A 16,366-nucleotide genomic window follows, 5' to 3' on the forward strand; every position below is an offset into this window, starting at 1 on the left:
ATTTTTTATTTTAATTTTGCAAACTTAAAGCCATAGTACTCACTAGAAGCAAGGTCAACACTGTTAAGACTTAAACCTGGTCTAGAGAGTGTAATATGATGTGTTAAAAAATAGGCAATACTTACAGTAACCATGACACCGGGATGGTACACCCTCTCCGGTGGCGGTAGTGGCATGTCCCTAGCAACTAGCGCTGCTCCGTACGCGAACACGATCGCGTTCAGGCTGTATGTGAGCAACCAGCCCACGCCTGCGCCCGCGCCCGCCCACGCCACGCGCCTGCGAGACGCGATTGACGCCCCTTGTAGGGCTTCTGAGTATCTATGAAATATCATGTACAGATACAGTTCTAGTACTCTTTGCAATCTATGTCTTATAACCACTAGTCTAGTTTGACTCGCTAGCATGAAGCACTTAGCATTAGTTGTAATTTCAGTGTGTGTACCTTTCGACTTCTAAATTTTCACCACCGTAGGCCCTGACGGTGCGCACGGCGGCCAGCGCCTGCTCCACCAGCCGGCCCGCCGCGCCGTACCGCGATACCTCCTCGCCGGACCACTGCGTCTGGTTCTATATTATAAATGAGTAATTTAATGCACGTGTCCGCTTAAAACTATTTGCAGTATGTGATTTATACGCCATCTTAAATGTACCCGAAAAATCGTTAAAAAGTGGCAAGTTTAGTAAGACTGTTCCAAAATTTGTAATGCATTTTTGTAAGTTAACGTGAAGTTTATTTTTATTTCTGTACCTGTATCTATATCAGTAATGTTGACGTGACATAGAGTGTATTATACCTTAGCAACTATAGCAGCGAAAATAATAGCTATAGGTACGACCGCCAGAGCAGCCAATGTCAACTGCCAGCCGTACGCCAGCGCGAGCGCGCAGGACAAAGCCACTGTGCCCGCGAGATACGATGTCATCGCAACTTGCTCGCCCACACCCTGCCTTAGCTTCTCTGTCTCTCTGTAATAACAGCTTTAGGTTACTTACATATCTCGATAATTCGTCATAATTAAATATAGTAAGAATAATATAGCATTGCACCCAACATGTGATTTGGCACATCAAGAACAAGAATACTGTTCTGACCGACGTGCCAACTTAATAGTGGTGTACCATAAAGTATAAAAGTCGTACTCGGTAAGTGAAGCAGCGAAGTTCATTGTAGTGTTGGTATCAAAGAAAGCTATCTCTTGACTGAGCACCGACTGCAGCAGTTTCCAGCGTAGTCGTGCTATCTGCAAATATACAAAACATTTTAGAATAGAGCCGTATTATATTTTGATACTTCGTGTTGTTTTACAGCATAAAAATATATGCAACATTTTATAAAAATCTCTCCTATAAGAAATAAAAAAAAACAAAGACCCTTCTCGCCACCTTTGTCTGTCCGAACTCAATGTTTTCTACTTATGTGTTTTATATGATTTCACCAAGACATTAAGTGATTCCTAATATTACGTTTTCATTAAGGATTTCTGTAACTTGTCTACAACACATTTTATTAATACAGGTCGCTAGTTTAATTACCATTCTTGAGGCAGCAAAGTTGCAAAGTGTGACAGCGATCGCTGCGGCAATGACTTGTGCTACCATGATGGCAACACTGGCCCATGCGAACGCTATCGAGTCCTCAACCAATGCGTCCATGTGCGACGGACGATCTCCATTAGGCCTGTAGGAATATACGAGATAGTCGTAGAATACACAGCTGTTAACAAGCACTGGGTTCTTAAATTGCGAATTACATTGGTCTATAATTGACAATTTTAAGCTTAGAGAAAACAAACATCTTTTGCGTGTGGTTTAAAAAAAACCGCGTTGAAGTTTCAAATTCATCGCCATTTTAATACGATAACTAGGTGTCGGCCGCGACTCCGTCCGTGAGAAATTAAAATAAAACTTAATAAATAGCCTATGTGTTTTCCAGACTATGTTCTACATCTATGCCAAATTTCAACGAGATCCATGCAGGCGTTCTGGAGATTCCTTGTAACAAACATCCGTACATTCAACTAACCTTTCACAATTATAATATTGGTAAGATGTTCGTTTCCTTTACCTCTTTCTGTTCTTTATTTAAATACTATATATTACATAAGTAGATCTGTTTAAAAAAAACTTACAAATGCCGTCCCCCGCCGAATAAATACATTAAATACGATGTAGCAGATGATTCCTCAGCCTTATGCCGCTGCACAAAGAGTGCTGTAATCTCGCCGTATGCCAGCACGGCCAGTACTAAGCCTCCTGCGCACAGCCAGCCCAACACAGCCCCGCAGAGAGTCGCACACCGCTCGCCCCATGTCGCGTATCGCCACTGCAAAAATAAACATTCATTATTGACGTACGGTCTTAATTAATAAAGGGCGTTGTTAGAATACAGGAATCGATATATCAGAAAAGAGTTACATCTCATAAGAGTGGCATAACTTTTTTCGTGTGTTAAAATTATTTATACTTTTTGTAACTTGGTCAAACCCTTATTTTCGTTAATCATATAAAGATCATTTATTGACGCCCAGAACAACTTTAGGCTGGTTACTATGCTTTGAAAATAAAAAAATATACTAGAACAAATAACCTAAACTTAAAACCTTAAAATATTTTATTAAAAGGAGTTCCTTTAGGCAAGGTTCCGAAGATACTGGCAGCGTTCCCCCTTTGAATAGCTAGATTAATTTTCTTTAATTAAACGCTTATTTATTGCATCTTCTAGGTACCTTAGTAGTAGTTTCTAAGTAGGTAGGTTAGTAGTTAGGTTAGGACTTAAAAAAAATCCCAACTCATAACAGTAATTGTTAATATTTTTGCCCAAGACTGTAAATTATGTTAATGATATTGCGGAAACATTAACAAGTTTCTCAGTATTAGACATTAGTACGCCAAAGTACCGGTGGCAGGGGCAAGGATTCGTGGTTCGAGGTCACTCCCACGCGTTGCTGACTCACGGACAGGTTTTTTTCTAATTATGTATACTCTGTTTTATGTATATTAAATCTGTTTACATAACAAATAAAAGTTTTTCACTCCAATCTTTCGGAAAATTACAGCTATATAAGGAATAAGGAAAGAAGCTTGTGGGTTTTTTTGTTCCTTACATTAATCACAATTTACATCGATTATTTTTACTAACATGTGCATTAGATAAAAATACATATTTAATAACATAATATATTTATTATTATTCCCAAGTCCCTAATTGGTGACAGACAGACTGTAAAATATGAAGCTAAATTTTTAAGGTTTATAAAACGTTGTGCGCCAACCCCACGTGTGTGAGACAAGGCCAGGGAGATGATGATATATATTAAACTAGCTTTAACCCGCGACTCCGTCCGCGCGGAATAAAAAAATGCACACAAAATAAAAAAGTTCCTATGTCCGTTTCCTGGTTCTAAGCTACGAGTACCTGCCCACCAATTTTCAGTCAAATCGATTCAGCCGTTCTTGAGTTATAAATAGTGTAACTAACACGACTTTCTTTTATATATATAGATAGATAAGAAATAAGGAATGTTATATGTAAAAATCACTATTGTCATTTAGCATAAGGAATACGTGCAAAAAAGATTACGGACGAAGAGTAATTGTAGATGTATAAAATTAATCTGAAAAATTATTCTTTAATTGTAAATCGGACGTTCGATAATTTTGTGAGCTGAGAGAGTAAAAGACATTACATTAGGTCTATGGTTCTAAATTAATTAATTTATTTTGTCATTTACCCTGGGAATATAAACTGATACTCCATGCCATTCTAAAAAAACATCTTATAGGGACGGAGTTTTTTGTTTACATCGGACTTTTAACTATATGTTCTACTAGCTGTCGCCATCGATTCCGTCCGTGCGGAATTTAAAAAAAATTTAATAAGTAGCCTATGTGTTCTTCCAGACTATGTCTGGGCCAAATTTCATCAAGATCCGTTAAGACGTTGCGGAGATACCTTCAAACATCCATCCATCCAAACATTCGCATTTATAATATTAGTAAGATTTGTTAGTCAATATTTACGATGACTCCCTTGTTTGTTTATTTTAAAAGACAGTAGATTTTGCGCACGAATAAGCTTAATGGTTTCCGTGGCTAAATTGGATCCCGTGTTTCCACCACTAATTATTATATTTATTTTTCCTCTTCGTCAACAACAACAAATTGCTCACGTCCATTTGGCATGATTCTGGCACCTCTCTCGCCTCTCGCTTTTTTTAGATTTATACATTTCACAAACATGCTTATCGGTTTCGAGTGCTTTTAATACCGCTTTTCCTTAGTATGTCTTCTACATAAATATCTTTTAATAATGTCTGGTTTACATTATGCTGGTACAGTAAGACAGTAGCGTTCAATATCTGCGCTGGATAATGTATACACTGACGCCAGTGAGTCAAAACAGTCAATACCAGGATAGTGCCACTGTCCTACGGTAATGGTATAATGTAAACCAGGCATAACATTTGCTGTGGAAGTCCCCAACGAGATTGACATTCAGTTTTGAATCATAATTACTTTGAAAATATTTTTTCCTCTTAGTTCTTGAACAATGTTTACATTATTCAATTTCTACAGTTTATCTGCTATTGAGGACAAGATTTTTATACGTTTATCAAAAAAATCTTTGTTTTTCATCTATTCAATTTAAAAAAAAAATCACACTTCTAGTGAATGTTGTTAATACAGTTTTTTTCGCCCAAAAAATAATTACATATAATGTTCGTATTCTCTTATCGAACATAGCTTCTAGACATTTTGATTCTGAATGTTTTATATTGAGTACAATGTCGTGTTTTTTCATTGTCCGTACAATGTTTTTGTAACAGGGGTCAAATGGCAATGCCGATACTGGTAATTTGACGTAAAGACAAACTGTAGATAGGGCTGCCACCTTCAGATTTAACACGAATTAATCGACAGCAAAACGAGTTTGACATCTTCTGGTCAGAGAGGGCGGTGTGAATCAAGTTAGAAGACGTTTTATTCTTCGTCCTCTAAGAATCAAAGGTTCTTAAGTCACTAATCATCATTTAGTATATTGTAGTCGTCAGTCTGTTAGGTTTTACGTTTATTGGCAACCCTAACTATAGTATAGCTTGTTGAAACAATAAAAATATTAATTAATTCCCCTTCTGAGGACGTCGTCGACTAATTAAATAGCCATTTCAATTATAATTCCTAGAACCCGGGGCGTTTCGTTCATTATCTTTGTTTTAACAATCTTATTAAATTAATTAATTAAACAATAAGTTACGATTGGTTGACGCCGTTATTGTTTCATTCGGTCAATTCATTCCCTCACCTTGTCCGTAAAGAATTAATATCCGTAAAGTAAACATAAGATTCTTATCTATTCTTCAAATTGTAGTAATAGAGGTTCTATTCCTTCTAATATGGAGATGGTATTGGGATACCATTGGGGTAAAATTTAACTTCTAAATTTATCTAGATAGAAATAATAAATATCAAAATTTTGTTACAACAATAAAAAAGATGTAAAAATAGACATGATTTGTACGTTTCGTTGAATACGTTCAAGTAAAGTCCTTCACAAAATAAGTCCAGCCGTTCCGAAGATTACCCAGAACAAATGCAACCGTACCGGAGGGGCAGACAGACAAACAGAAAGATTTTTGTTTTCCTTTTTTTTAATCCGTTATCAATAACGCAAATACATCATTTGTATGAAATATGAAATTAAAAATATTACATACAGACACTTCAATTTTACTAATAATGCGAATGTTTGGATGGATGGATGGATGGCTATTTGAAGGTATCTCCGGAACAGCTCAACGGATCTTGATGAAATTTTGTAGTTGATGTAGTCTGAGTGAAAATAGTCTGGAAGAAAACATAGGCTACAATTTTTTTTTAATTCCGCGAGGACGGAGTTTTGTTCGACAGCTAGTAAAACATATATTTGAATAAATACATTCATGTATTTTTAGGTTAATTTTCATTGTTAATTAAGTTTTAATGTGTTTAATATCGAGCAGCTGTAGTTTTTTTCCGTCAGAAAGTTTATTATAATAAAAGAAACCAAAGTGAGTACTTTCAAATTCATTATCATTGTATTATTTTAAGAAATGTGTGAATTTTCATATGTGCAAATCTCACAACAATAATAATAAACACGATAAAAAAAGTACAATAAAACATTCGTGTCTTTGAAAGCTAATTAAATATAACAATCATATTAACAATCTTACTGAACAATACTATTCTAAACTCGGAAAAGATTTTCTAAGAAATCAATAAACCTGGGTTGACTATGAAAACAGAAGTAGAATAAGTATCAAAAAATTACACCTCACTCTTAAAAATTACTCTGAACATTATCAAACAATACCTACCTTATGTAGACAGACAAATAGTGCTTCATTGGGGGGAAGGAGGAAAGCAGAGGGAGCTAGAGACTTCCAGTTTGTACTAGAACAAGTTGTTGGGGACTGGGGAAAGGGAACAGGTTTGGGAGATGGGATAAAAAGAACGGGTCTGAGTGAGGGGATAGGATAACTAGTTGTTTCTCTCAAGTTACTGTGCGGGAGTCTCTTGGTGGATATCTTTTGAATTCTGCTTCGAATGTCATTAAGGTTTTTTGTTTTGTTAACTTGTTTTATTTCATCATCATTGACCAGATTTAAGTGCTGGTAATTTGATGAATAATTTCGTTGTTCCCATTACATGAAACTTGTTTAATAAGAAAAACAGTTTATTTGCTTACGTGTTATTATTTATTACATTACGACAAGATGGTGCCATTATAATGTGATATTCTTTTGTAAATTAAATTTTATATAATTATAATATATAAAATTTAATATATAAATATTTTAAATAAGATTTTCACCAACGCTACTCAAATTATATTATTACTAGCTTTTACCCGCGACTCCGTCCGCGCGGAATAAAAAATAGAAAACGGGGTAAAAGCTACCTGCCCACAAATTTTCAGTCAAATCGATTCAGCCGTTCTTAAGTTATAAATAGTGTAACTAACACGAATTTCTTTTATATATATAGATAAATACTTTTAAACAAATTCACAGTCTAAGTTGTATTCTGTTTTTTTTTTTTAATCTTTAAAACAGTGCCTCTATCGGTCGTAAAGTACACTAAAAAAATCACATGATAATTTTGACATTAATGACGGAAATGATACGAAGGCGATTGCCACAAATATTCGTGATAGGTACACATATTAATCATTTATTTCGTTCATACATACAAACAATTCATCATTCTATACCTGTCAAATTGACAGTGACATTTCTCGGGTAAACAGGATGCAAAAGAGCGGCTATAGTGAATGAAGTCTTTCCTTTTTCAGTGTGATCTTTGACTACAAAGGTATTTATTGTTAAATCAATTCCTTCTCCAATCTGCATGAACTTTGATATTATTTATCGAATACAATGAATTTTATTAACGCATTAATGAATAGTTATATATATAAACTTGGGGATTTGTACATCGTTGTTATTCATTCAGTTTATGTTAAATTTCAGTTCCCCTTAGTGAGTAATCTTCTGACACGTAAATTGTTGTTTTTTTATAATGTGATTTAGAGTGGAATATTCCTTTGATTTTAAATTAATTTTGAGATTGTAATACTGGATCTTTTGTCCGATTCCTTTGACCTAACCTTCAATATTATTTAGTCACTTCAATACTTGTTAAAAATCTCATTTGTAATATATCTTTAATAAAAATTCTATTGTTTTTTTTACAATAAAAGTACTTTAACTTTAAATAACACTTATTTTTTGTTACAATTACTTGTTGTTGGGTTTTTCTTTTAAAATATTTATTAATGTTTATATATGTAACTTAAATTACTCGCGAGTAATAATAAATATTATTATATAACAGTTAGATAACTGAAACGATGATAAAACGGTATACTGTTTTTACTTGTGTAAAAACCCGCCGTTATTTATCTGTGCTTTGACAGCGACCGGGTGACCATACGCATTGGTAACATCTGTATCTGCCGGGATTCCCCGTCCGGCGGAATGAAGCTTGCTGTTTTCCTATAGGGGCAATGCGCTGAATCATTATTTACATATTACATATCTATACAAATATAATAACGCGTAAACATACATTTCTTTATAATACATGATCGTAGCAATCACGGCATATTTTTGAACGCTTAAGGTCATTAAACTTAGGGTGTGACTACTCTGTGGTAAATTGAAAAAAAAATATTATGCGAGAAAGGGACAAAAATTGCAAGCCAATAACAGCCAAGATGGGTAGTTGCCATGGTAACGATAATTCTCAGCCAATCGTGAAGGCTTTTGTTGTCATTTGAATTTTGACATTTGCAATTGAAAGTTTTACGCAATGTAAACAATAAAACTTTCTTAAAGTTTTTCTTTGTAACAGAAATGAATGGAATTTTATGCGGATGAAGCCGCACGGGAACAGCTAGTTTATTTATATACTTATATGTAACCGTGAACCTGAGAGCACGGACAAAAGTGAAAGTACCTCATTGTTTGTACGCTCAGTACCCGGTAAAAAAGTTTCCACAAATCGAAAAATATTTTTTTTTAAATTTAAAGTTCATTAGGACAGAAGTCTTTCATACGGCTTTGAATCATCTTGTCAAAGTTACATCAAAATTATTACAAACTTTGATGAACCTTTTTACAAAGATTTTTGTTTTTTTAATTTCAATTGCAGTCATATATTTACAATCAGCCAAATGCGTCGATGACATCGTGTTGTGAGAAAGTCATCCATTGAATTGAGACGGATATGATGATAATATTATTTTACACCCAATTAAAATTATAGATATATTTATCATATCATATTTATTATATTTAAATTCATTGCACGTGAATGCATTAACGGCGTTTAGCTGCTACAAGTTATTGACATCATCGTGGGAAACGGGTTCTGTGTGTCAATGTACTATTATACCAACCCAATGGTATAATAACCCTAGTATTTCTTATGATACATTTTTTTCTTTTTATACGATAAGGTGTAATGAGCAAGCGGTCACCTGAATCCGCCTACTCGTAAATTGCAAAGCGTCTGCTGCCTATAGACATCTGTAATTGCAGATGCGTTGCATACCTTTAATCGACAGAGGAGGTGACGCACAGAAAGTTGATATATCCTTTTACAATGCGTCCCCACCTCCGTTAAATCTACTTCCCCTTCCCATACTTTATTTATAAGAAAAGGGTGGGAAGGAAACGTGGATTAAAATTAGACCTCCGGCACCACACTCATCAGACTAAACTCGGAATTGCAGTTTACGCCTGTCTTCTGTGTGGTCTTGGTATTTCACCGGTCAATCCTTATACATAGGACCCATCGTTTTTCATGTGATTTGTTAAAAATATCATTAACGATATGTAATCATATGTTCATTTAAATTTATAACCAAAATCGGACAATGCAAATGTAAAAGTAAACGGATTTTATTTCGTGTACGTGTCCCGAATTAAATCGCATGTCATTTGTCAAAGAGTATACAGACGAGTGGAGTGAATAATAGTGTGCATATAGAATGACGTTATCTGACCGGTTAGGCATAAGTGAAGTTAAATTATGACAGCTAACTTGAGCCGAACTCTTGAGAACTTGAAAAAACTAAAGTAGTAGACTATGTGTGCTTCCAGGAGATGTTCTACATCTATGCCAAATATCAGCGAAATCCGGTTAACGGTTCTGGAGATACTATGTAACAAATATTCATTCATGTAAACATTCGTTTATAATACATATTAGTAAAATTTAAATAGATGTCTCATGAGACAGAAATAGCTGTATAATAATTATAACATGCTATAAGACAGAAGTAGTTTAGCACGTGGTGTCGGGTCGATAGCATTGTCACCTTTGTCTTTAATTATATATCCCTTAACAAAACGTTGTCCTCCGCAAACCTTTAACCGGTTTATACAACAGCTTATTTGAATGAAATATTGAAGGAATTATTGTAACTGGTTTTCCTTAAACCGTAATTTGCAAAGATTCAGAAGCGATACTATATGCCTTTCATCTTTAATTTACGAGTAAATTTTTTCTCTCTGGAAATCAAATTGTTTTTTTGATGTGAAACATCTATAGGATCACTTGTAAACCGAATCGTTGGGTTGGCGACGCTTGCCGTGGCGACGGGTCGCCAAGCTGTACTAAGGTATACAATATACCGAACCCGGCCTGAATCCACCATAATACGACGCTTTCCGTCCTGTCTCCGGGGACTTTCCACAGGATGAAGGAACCATAAAGGTTCAGCATGTAATCCCGATAATTGAACTGATCGGAACCTCGAACGTTTTAAATCGTTGCTTTGCATATATATTAAGCTACTAGAAAAACTTCAATATCGTGTTTTAGACCTTAAATCAAATATATGTCTTATTAACTGTTTTCTGTTTAAATAAAGTTTACAAATATTCTTAGAGAAATTGCAACTTTCGTCGCCAATGCCAATATTAAAATTACTCGACTTCTATGGTTTTTTTCCCAAGACACCATAATATTTAATTTAAAAACTGTACTGTATTTAATACGGAGTTGCATTATGATTCAATTTTGGTCCACGTGTGTTTATTACAAATCTGATACAGAACACGTTTTGATAATTTGCACAATTTTTCCTACAGTACAACGCACGTGCTTAGAATATAATGCGGAATAAGATGTCTGACTAATAAAAAGATCTTTTATCTATGGTTAATACCGAATTGTAAGCATTCAAATATTGCCAACCTTACCTTACCTGTACAATAATGTACAGAAATATGCTAGAGAGAATTAGTACTAATAATATTGATCCATACAATAAACTGGGCCACACAATCTGCCTGATATAAGTACGCACTGAACTTCATTACTTAAGTGTATAGATGTACGTCCCATAAGTATTTCTGCATATATAACCACAAGATTATCGTACTTCTGTGTACAGTGGAGTGTATTTCTACACGATTATGAGAGGATATTGGAATAAAATTCGGGACTTAACAAAAAAATTTAAACCCTAGGCACTAGAATCTAGGGCATATTATAATAAACGGAATCAATGTGCAAGAAAGTAGAAGCCTTTGAAATGTTGGTATACAGTAGAATGTTAAGGGTATCCTGGAGAGATAAAGTTAAGAATATGACCGTACTAGGACGCATGAAGAAAAAGGCGGAAGTGGTAATTACAATAAAGAAAAGAAAGTTGGAGTACCTAGGCCACATAATGAGGAACACAAAACGCTTTTCAGAGCTTCGGTGTCAAGGGTACAAGTTGCCTTAAAGATTGCTGACTTTCGAAAGAAGATGGCACTATAAGAAGAAGAAGATAATAAAAGTAATTTGATAATACCAGTAAAACCATCAGCCATATTATTCAAATTCAACCGAAGAGATTTTCTACGAAAAAGTATACAGTTATCATATCTATTATAAATATATATTACTTTAGTCTTATGAAAGTGAACTATCGTTCGTTCTCCTTTTACTATAGTTGAATTTTTATATATTTATTTACCTTTATATAGGAATTCTTAGTACACTGACGTATTATAATGTGTGGAATATTACGAGCCGTATGTTTGCAAAGAGGAAAATGTGTCACATTAGAAATCAATAACATGCTTGTAATCGTAAACCCGTAACGACTATGTCTCAAGTGATGGATGAACGCGATCTTATATTGCTAAAGTCCGCTGCACACCTTCAGTTTTAACTGTTATAACTGTAAAGTTAGACTGAAGCTGTAGGTGTGTAGCTGGCTTAAGCTATGACATATTTTGTATTTCCTCTGACTCATCTTATATTAATATACTGTTTACATTTTTATTTAAATTAAATTCTCACTGAGGATCGTATATCGTATCACAAATTGTCACTATAAGACCTACATATAATGTAGCAAATTTATATGACTGATTTTGAACCTAATTACATAAATGTTGTGAGCAAAGGGGCCTGCTGAAAACAAGCTCAGGGAGGGCCGATGTCGTCCCTGTATCAGCTGAGCCGGCTACCTTTTGCCACGTTTTTAATCTTTTTGTTTTAATATTAATTCATAAGTTTCTTTTGTGTGGCAATAAATGTTTATTCTATTCTATTCTATTCTAAATGTGGCTTTAAATTACTTTACACAAAAATAGGTAGGAAATAAGTAACGGTACTTGGAAGTATATTGTGCGTGAATGTACTTCTTCTGTAGCTTATTATTTTAAGGTTAGTTCATAACAAGTCATGTTATTTGTTTCATGATACACGAGTTTGTCGTTAATTAAATGACATGACATCAATTAATAAAATGTCTGAAGTCTCGCAAAAGCATTCTGTTTAATCATTTCGTCCTTTATGATTAATTAATTTTATGATGGCAACATTATGTGAGATTAATCATACATTACTTTAGTTTATTTATGTTTTAAATGTATTAAATAACGCATTCTCTGAGGCTTTGTCTCTACTTATTGCTACATTGTTGACTAAATTCAGTTCAGTTCAGTTTCTTGATTATGGCTCTCCCTCAGCGGATTGGGCCAGTGTCGAGTGATTATAGTTTTATTCTTGTATTAAAGAGACTGGCAACACTCTACTTATGGATAAGTCTCGTGAGCATACAAGTGTTACAAACTCTAGAATTATCTACAAACGTTGATTTACCTAAAAAGGACGAACACAATAATATACATAGTATTGTTAGTAGGTTATGGGACAAACAACTTATAATCTAATATTATTTTTGTTAATATAATCACATAAAATATTTACAAACGGGGTATGTACGTGGGTTAAGAGGGTCTTAAAGTTAGTGGGGCGAGGGATATAATTGGGGAGGACATCAATTAAGGAAGAAGTTCTGTTCGGGCAAGAGAAAAATATATGGTCCACCGTTCCTTCGTCTAATCCGCATTCACATAGCGAGCTATCCTTAACCCTGATTTTTGCTAAGAAAGTTGGAGTGCACGCATGGCCTAATCGTAGTCGACAGATCGTCGACGTGGTCTGCTTATTTGCATCAGGGAACCTAAAAAACCATGGCCTCACTGGTATGGATTCTTGTATGTCTGCATAGTATTTTCCTTTGCTAATAGAAGTCTCGGACCACACAGATTTCCAACTAGACAAAAGATGTTCCTTAGCCAAGGACACCAGGTCATGAATGTATAGTTTGTGGTGACTCATTGAGCCACACGATGTGGCTTCTTTAGCTAAATGGTCAGCTGACTCATTGCCCTGGATCCCAGAATGACCTGGAATCCACGCAAGAGTGACCTGGAGACCTTGCAGAGAACATCTGTACAAAATGTTTTTAATTTCCATAATAAAAGGGAATCTTGATTTACTTCTAAATTGATTTGATAAAATTGCGTCTAAACAGCTTTTAGAATCCGAAAATATTATTGTCTTTCTAATCTTGTGTGATTCGATGTACATTAAGGCTTCTAAGATGGCAACCGACTCTCCAGTAAATACCGAGGATAAGGAGGGAAGTTTAAAATTTAATACTATACGGAATTTGGGAATCCAGACAGCTGCTCCCACGTAACCATGCACTGAGAGCTTGGAGGCATCCGTATAAATACTAAGCCAATCACTCCAGCGCTCATCAACTATTCGCTGGAAATTGGTGTTTGCGGAAGCTGGGTCCTTAGTTATATTTAAGTCCAGTATTATGTTCGGGTTATGAACTAACGCCTGATAGGGAATTTCAAATATGGGATTAAGGGTAGTTTGAGAAAGTGGACAAGCAAGACGAGTGATTTTGAGATAACTTTTTACAAGACAAGGAGGTTCTTTGTGTGCCCAATATCCACCGGCAGTAACAAGGTGTGACAGTTCATGAAGTTTTGGAAGAAGACTATGTGAAGAAGTTTGAAAAATTTTAAAAATAAAGCGATCACTAAGGTACTGTCTCCTGATATGTAGAGGGGGGTCAACACATTCGACTTGCATTGCGTTAATAGGAGAGGATTTCATAGCCCCTGTAATCAATCTGAGACATTTAGCCTGGACTTTGTCTAGTGCATGTAGAGGTAATTTATTGCATGGTTCAAGAATAAAGATGCCATAGTCGAGATGACTTCTAACTATGGCATTATACAAGAGCTTTTGTGAAAATGGGTGGGAACCCCACCAAACACCTGAAAGGGAACGAATAATGTTTATATTTCTTTCGCATTTCGCAATGACATGATTAATATGGTGAATTGATGTCAATTTTGAATCCAGGATAAGACCTAAAAACTTTACTTTATTTTTGACTGGAATTATATTACCATTGCAAGAAATTGAAATATCAGGTATATTTCTGACTCTAGAAAATACCACAACTGTACTTTTAGGTATAGAGAGATTGAGACCGTGATTCTGAAGCCAATCATCCAGATATCTAATAGCAGTGTTAAGTCGAGAGGTGGCTTCGTCAAAGTTGTCAGACGATACATAAAGTGATAAATCATCAGCGTATTGTAGGACATCACAAAATGAATTGACGGTAAGCTCCAAATCATGGGTGTATATACTGTATAGCAGGGGACTTAGGACAGATCCTTGGGGCAGGCCCTTCCAGACAAGTCTAGAGGGGAGAAGAGAATTTTTACTAGAAATTTGGACAGATCTAGCCGAAAGATAATTTGAAATATAGTTAACTATCCTCACAGGAATGTTCAGATGAAGCATTTTGCTTCTGAGCACCGGAAGAAGTACATTATCGTATGCTGATGAGATGTCCAGAAATACGCCAATCACCGATTTATTTTTCGAAAGGGCTATACGGATATCAGTAATAAATGAACTTAAACTATCCATCGTTCCTGCTCCCTTCCGGAAACCATATTGACTTTTAGCTATTATACCTCTACTTTCCACTAGCCATTCCAATCTATTTTTAATCAGATGTTCTAATATTTTTGCCAAGGTAGATGACAGTGCGATAGGTCTATATCCCAGAGGATCATTACTTAACTTCCCAGGTTTAAGAATAGGGAGTATAATTTGAGATTTCCATTCTTCCGGCGGAAGGCTGGAGAAAAAGATAATATTTATTAAATTTAAAAAAAAATTACGAGTTTCTAGACCAGAATTTACGATGAAAGAATAAGGGATCTCATCTATACCCGGTGAAGAATCTTTGAGGCCATTAATGGCACATAAAAACTCATCCCAAGAGAATGGGCGGTCAAACTCATTTTCTAATGGGCCCGATGACTGAAATACTGTAGTTTCTTCCATAGAAGGGGCAACCGGAGGAGCAAGTCTCTGTGCAAAAGTGTCTATCCAGACTGAGTGATCATTGGAAGAGTCTTCACAAGAGGTAACAGACGCACGAAATCGTTTTATGTTTCTCCACACCATTGAAGGGGGAGACATGGGGGAAAGAGATTCACAGAAGTGACGCCAACCAGAACGTTTTTTGTCGGAGAAGGTTCTCGCAGCTTGAGCGGCCACATGCTGATAATTAATAAAATTTTGTTCGGTCATGGATGAGTTATAAATTGCTTCAGCTTCTTTACGTTTTTTGTACATTTGCGTACACTCACTGTCCCACCATGGAGGGGAGGGAATTTTGTTTTTACCCTTTGATAAAAGCGGAATAGACTTATCTGCAGCTTTAAAGAGGGCATTTTTAAAGCGCTCAAGTGAGTCCGTCATATTGTCGAGACATGGAAGGGGGATTTTCGAAACTTCTCGGTCGGTCTCACAACAAAATTGAGACCAATCAGCCCTAGATAATTTATACTTAAGACGGGGACGGGGATTATTACAAAAGGTGTGAGAAGAAGTATCAGGAATAGACAATAAGATAGGAAAATGATCACTGCCACAACCAAAGGGTTGTACCGTCCAAGAGAATAAAGAAGCCAGCGAGGGAGAACAAATGGAAAGATCGACCGCACTTCTCTCGTCTTGTCCCGGTCGGACTCTTCGCGTGGGAGTGCCGTCGTTTATTATACAAAGATCACGGTCATGCAGGAGATCGAGAAATTCAAGGGATAGGGAGTCGCAGGAGTGGGACCCCCAAAGAGTGTGATGAATATTGAAATCTCCTAGGAGAACGACAGGAGGTGGAAGAGAATCTATTATCACAAATAGTTCATTTAGGGTTGAAAGACGGGGATCTGGTATGTATATAGAAATAAAAGAAATGTTAAAAGCTCTAAGAGCTACAGCGTTGAATGTACTCGAGAGACCTGAAAGTGGAATTTGTGAGTAGGTAATAGATCGAGAAATTAATAACGCAGAACCACCGTGCCCATCAACTCTGTCATCCCTGAGACAGGCGAAACCAGGGATACGGAATCGAATCTCCGGGTTCAACCAAGTCTCCTGAATGGCAACGATAACAGGACTGTGGGTATTGATTAGGTCGATA

The 16,366-nt window shown here is 35.8% G+C and overlaps 1 protein-coding gene across 1 annotated transcript in view; it reads right to left on the bottom strand.

Annotated features, from left to right (window-relative positions):
* Positions 1-16,366, bottom strand: part of LOC106708345 (multidrug resistance protein homolog 49) — a 40,989-nt gene that overhangs the window by 12,029 nt on the left and 12,594 nt on the right. Inside the window, exons 2-7 of the mRNA XM_045682585.1 lie at positions 2,133-2,326; positions 1,537-1,681; positions 1,144-1,244; positions 798-969; positions 446-570; positions 126-321 (exon numbers count right to left, since the gene is read on the bottom strand). Of these exons, the coding sequence (XP_045538541.1) occupies positions 126-321; positions 446-570; positions 798-969; positions 1,144-1,244; positions 1,537-1,681; positions 2,133-2,326 (933 nt within the window). The remainder of the gene's footprint in view (positions 1-125; positions 322-445; positions 571-797; positions 970-1,143; positions 1,245-1,536; positions 1,682-2,132; positions 2,327-16,366) is intronic.

This window comes from Papilio machaon, chromosome 19 (assembly GCF_912999745.1).
Source record: "Papilio machaon chromosome 19, ilPapMach1.1, whole genome shotgun sequence".
Classification (NCBI taxonomy): Eukaryota; Metazoa; Arthropoda; class Insecta; order Lepidoptera; family Papilionidae; genus Papilio; species Papilio machaon.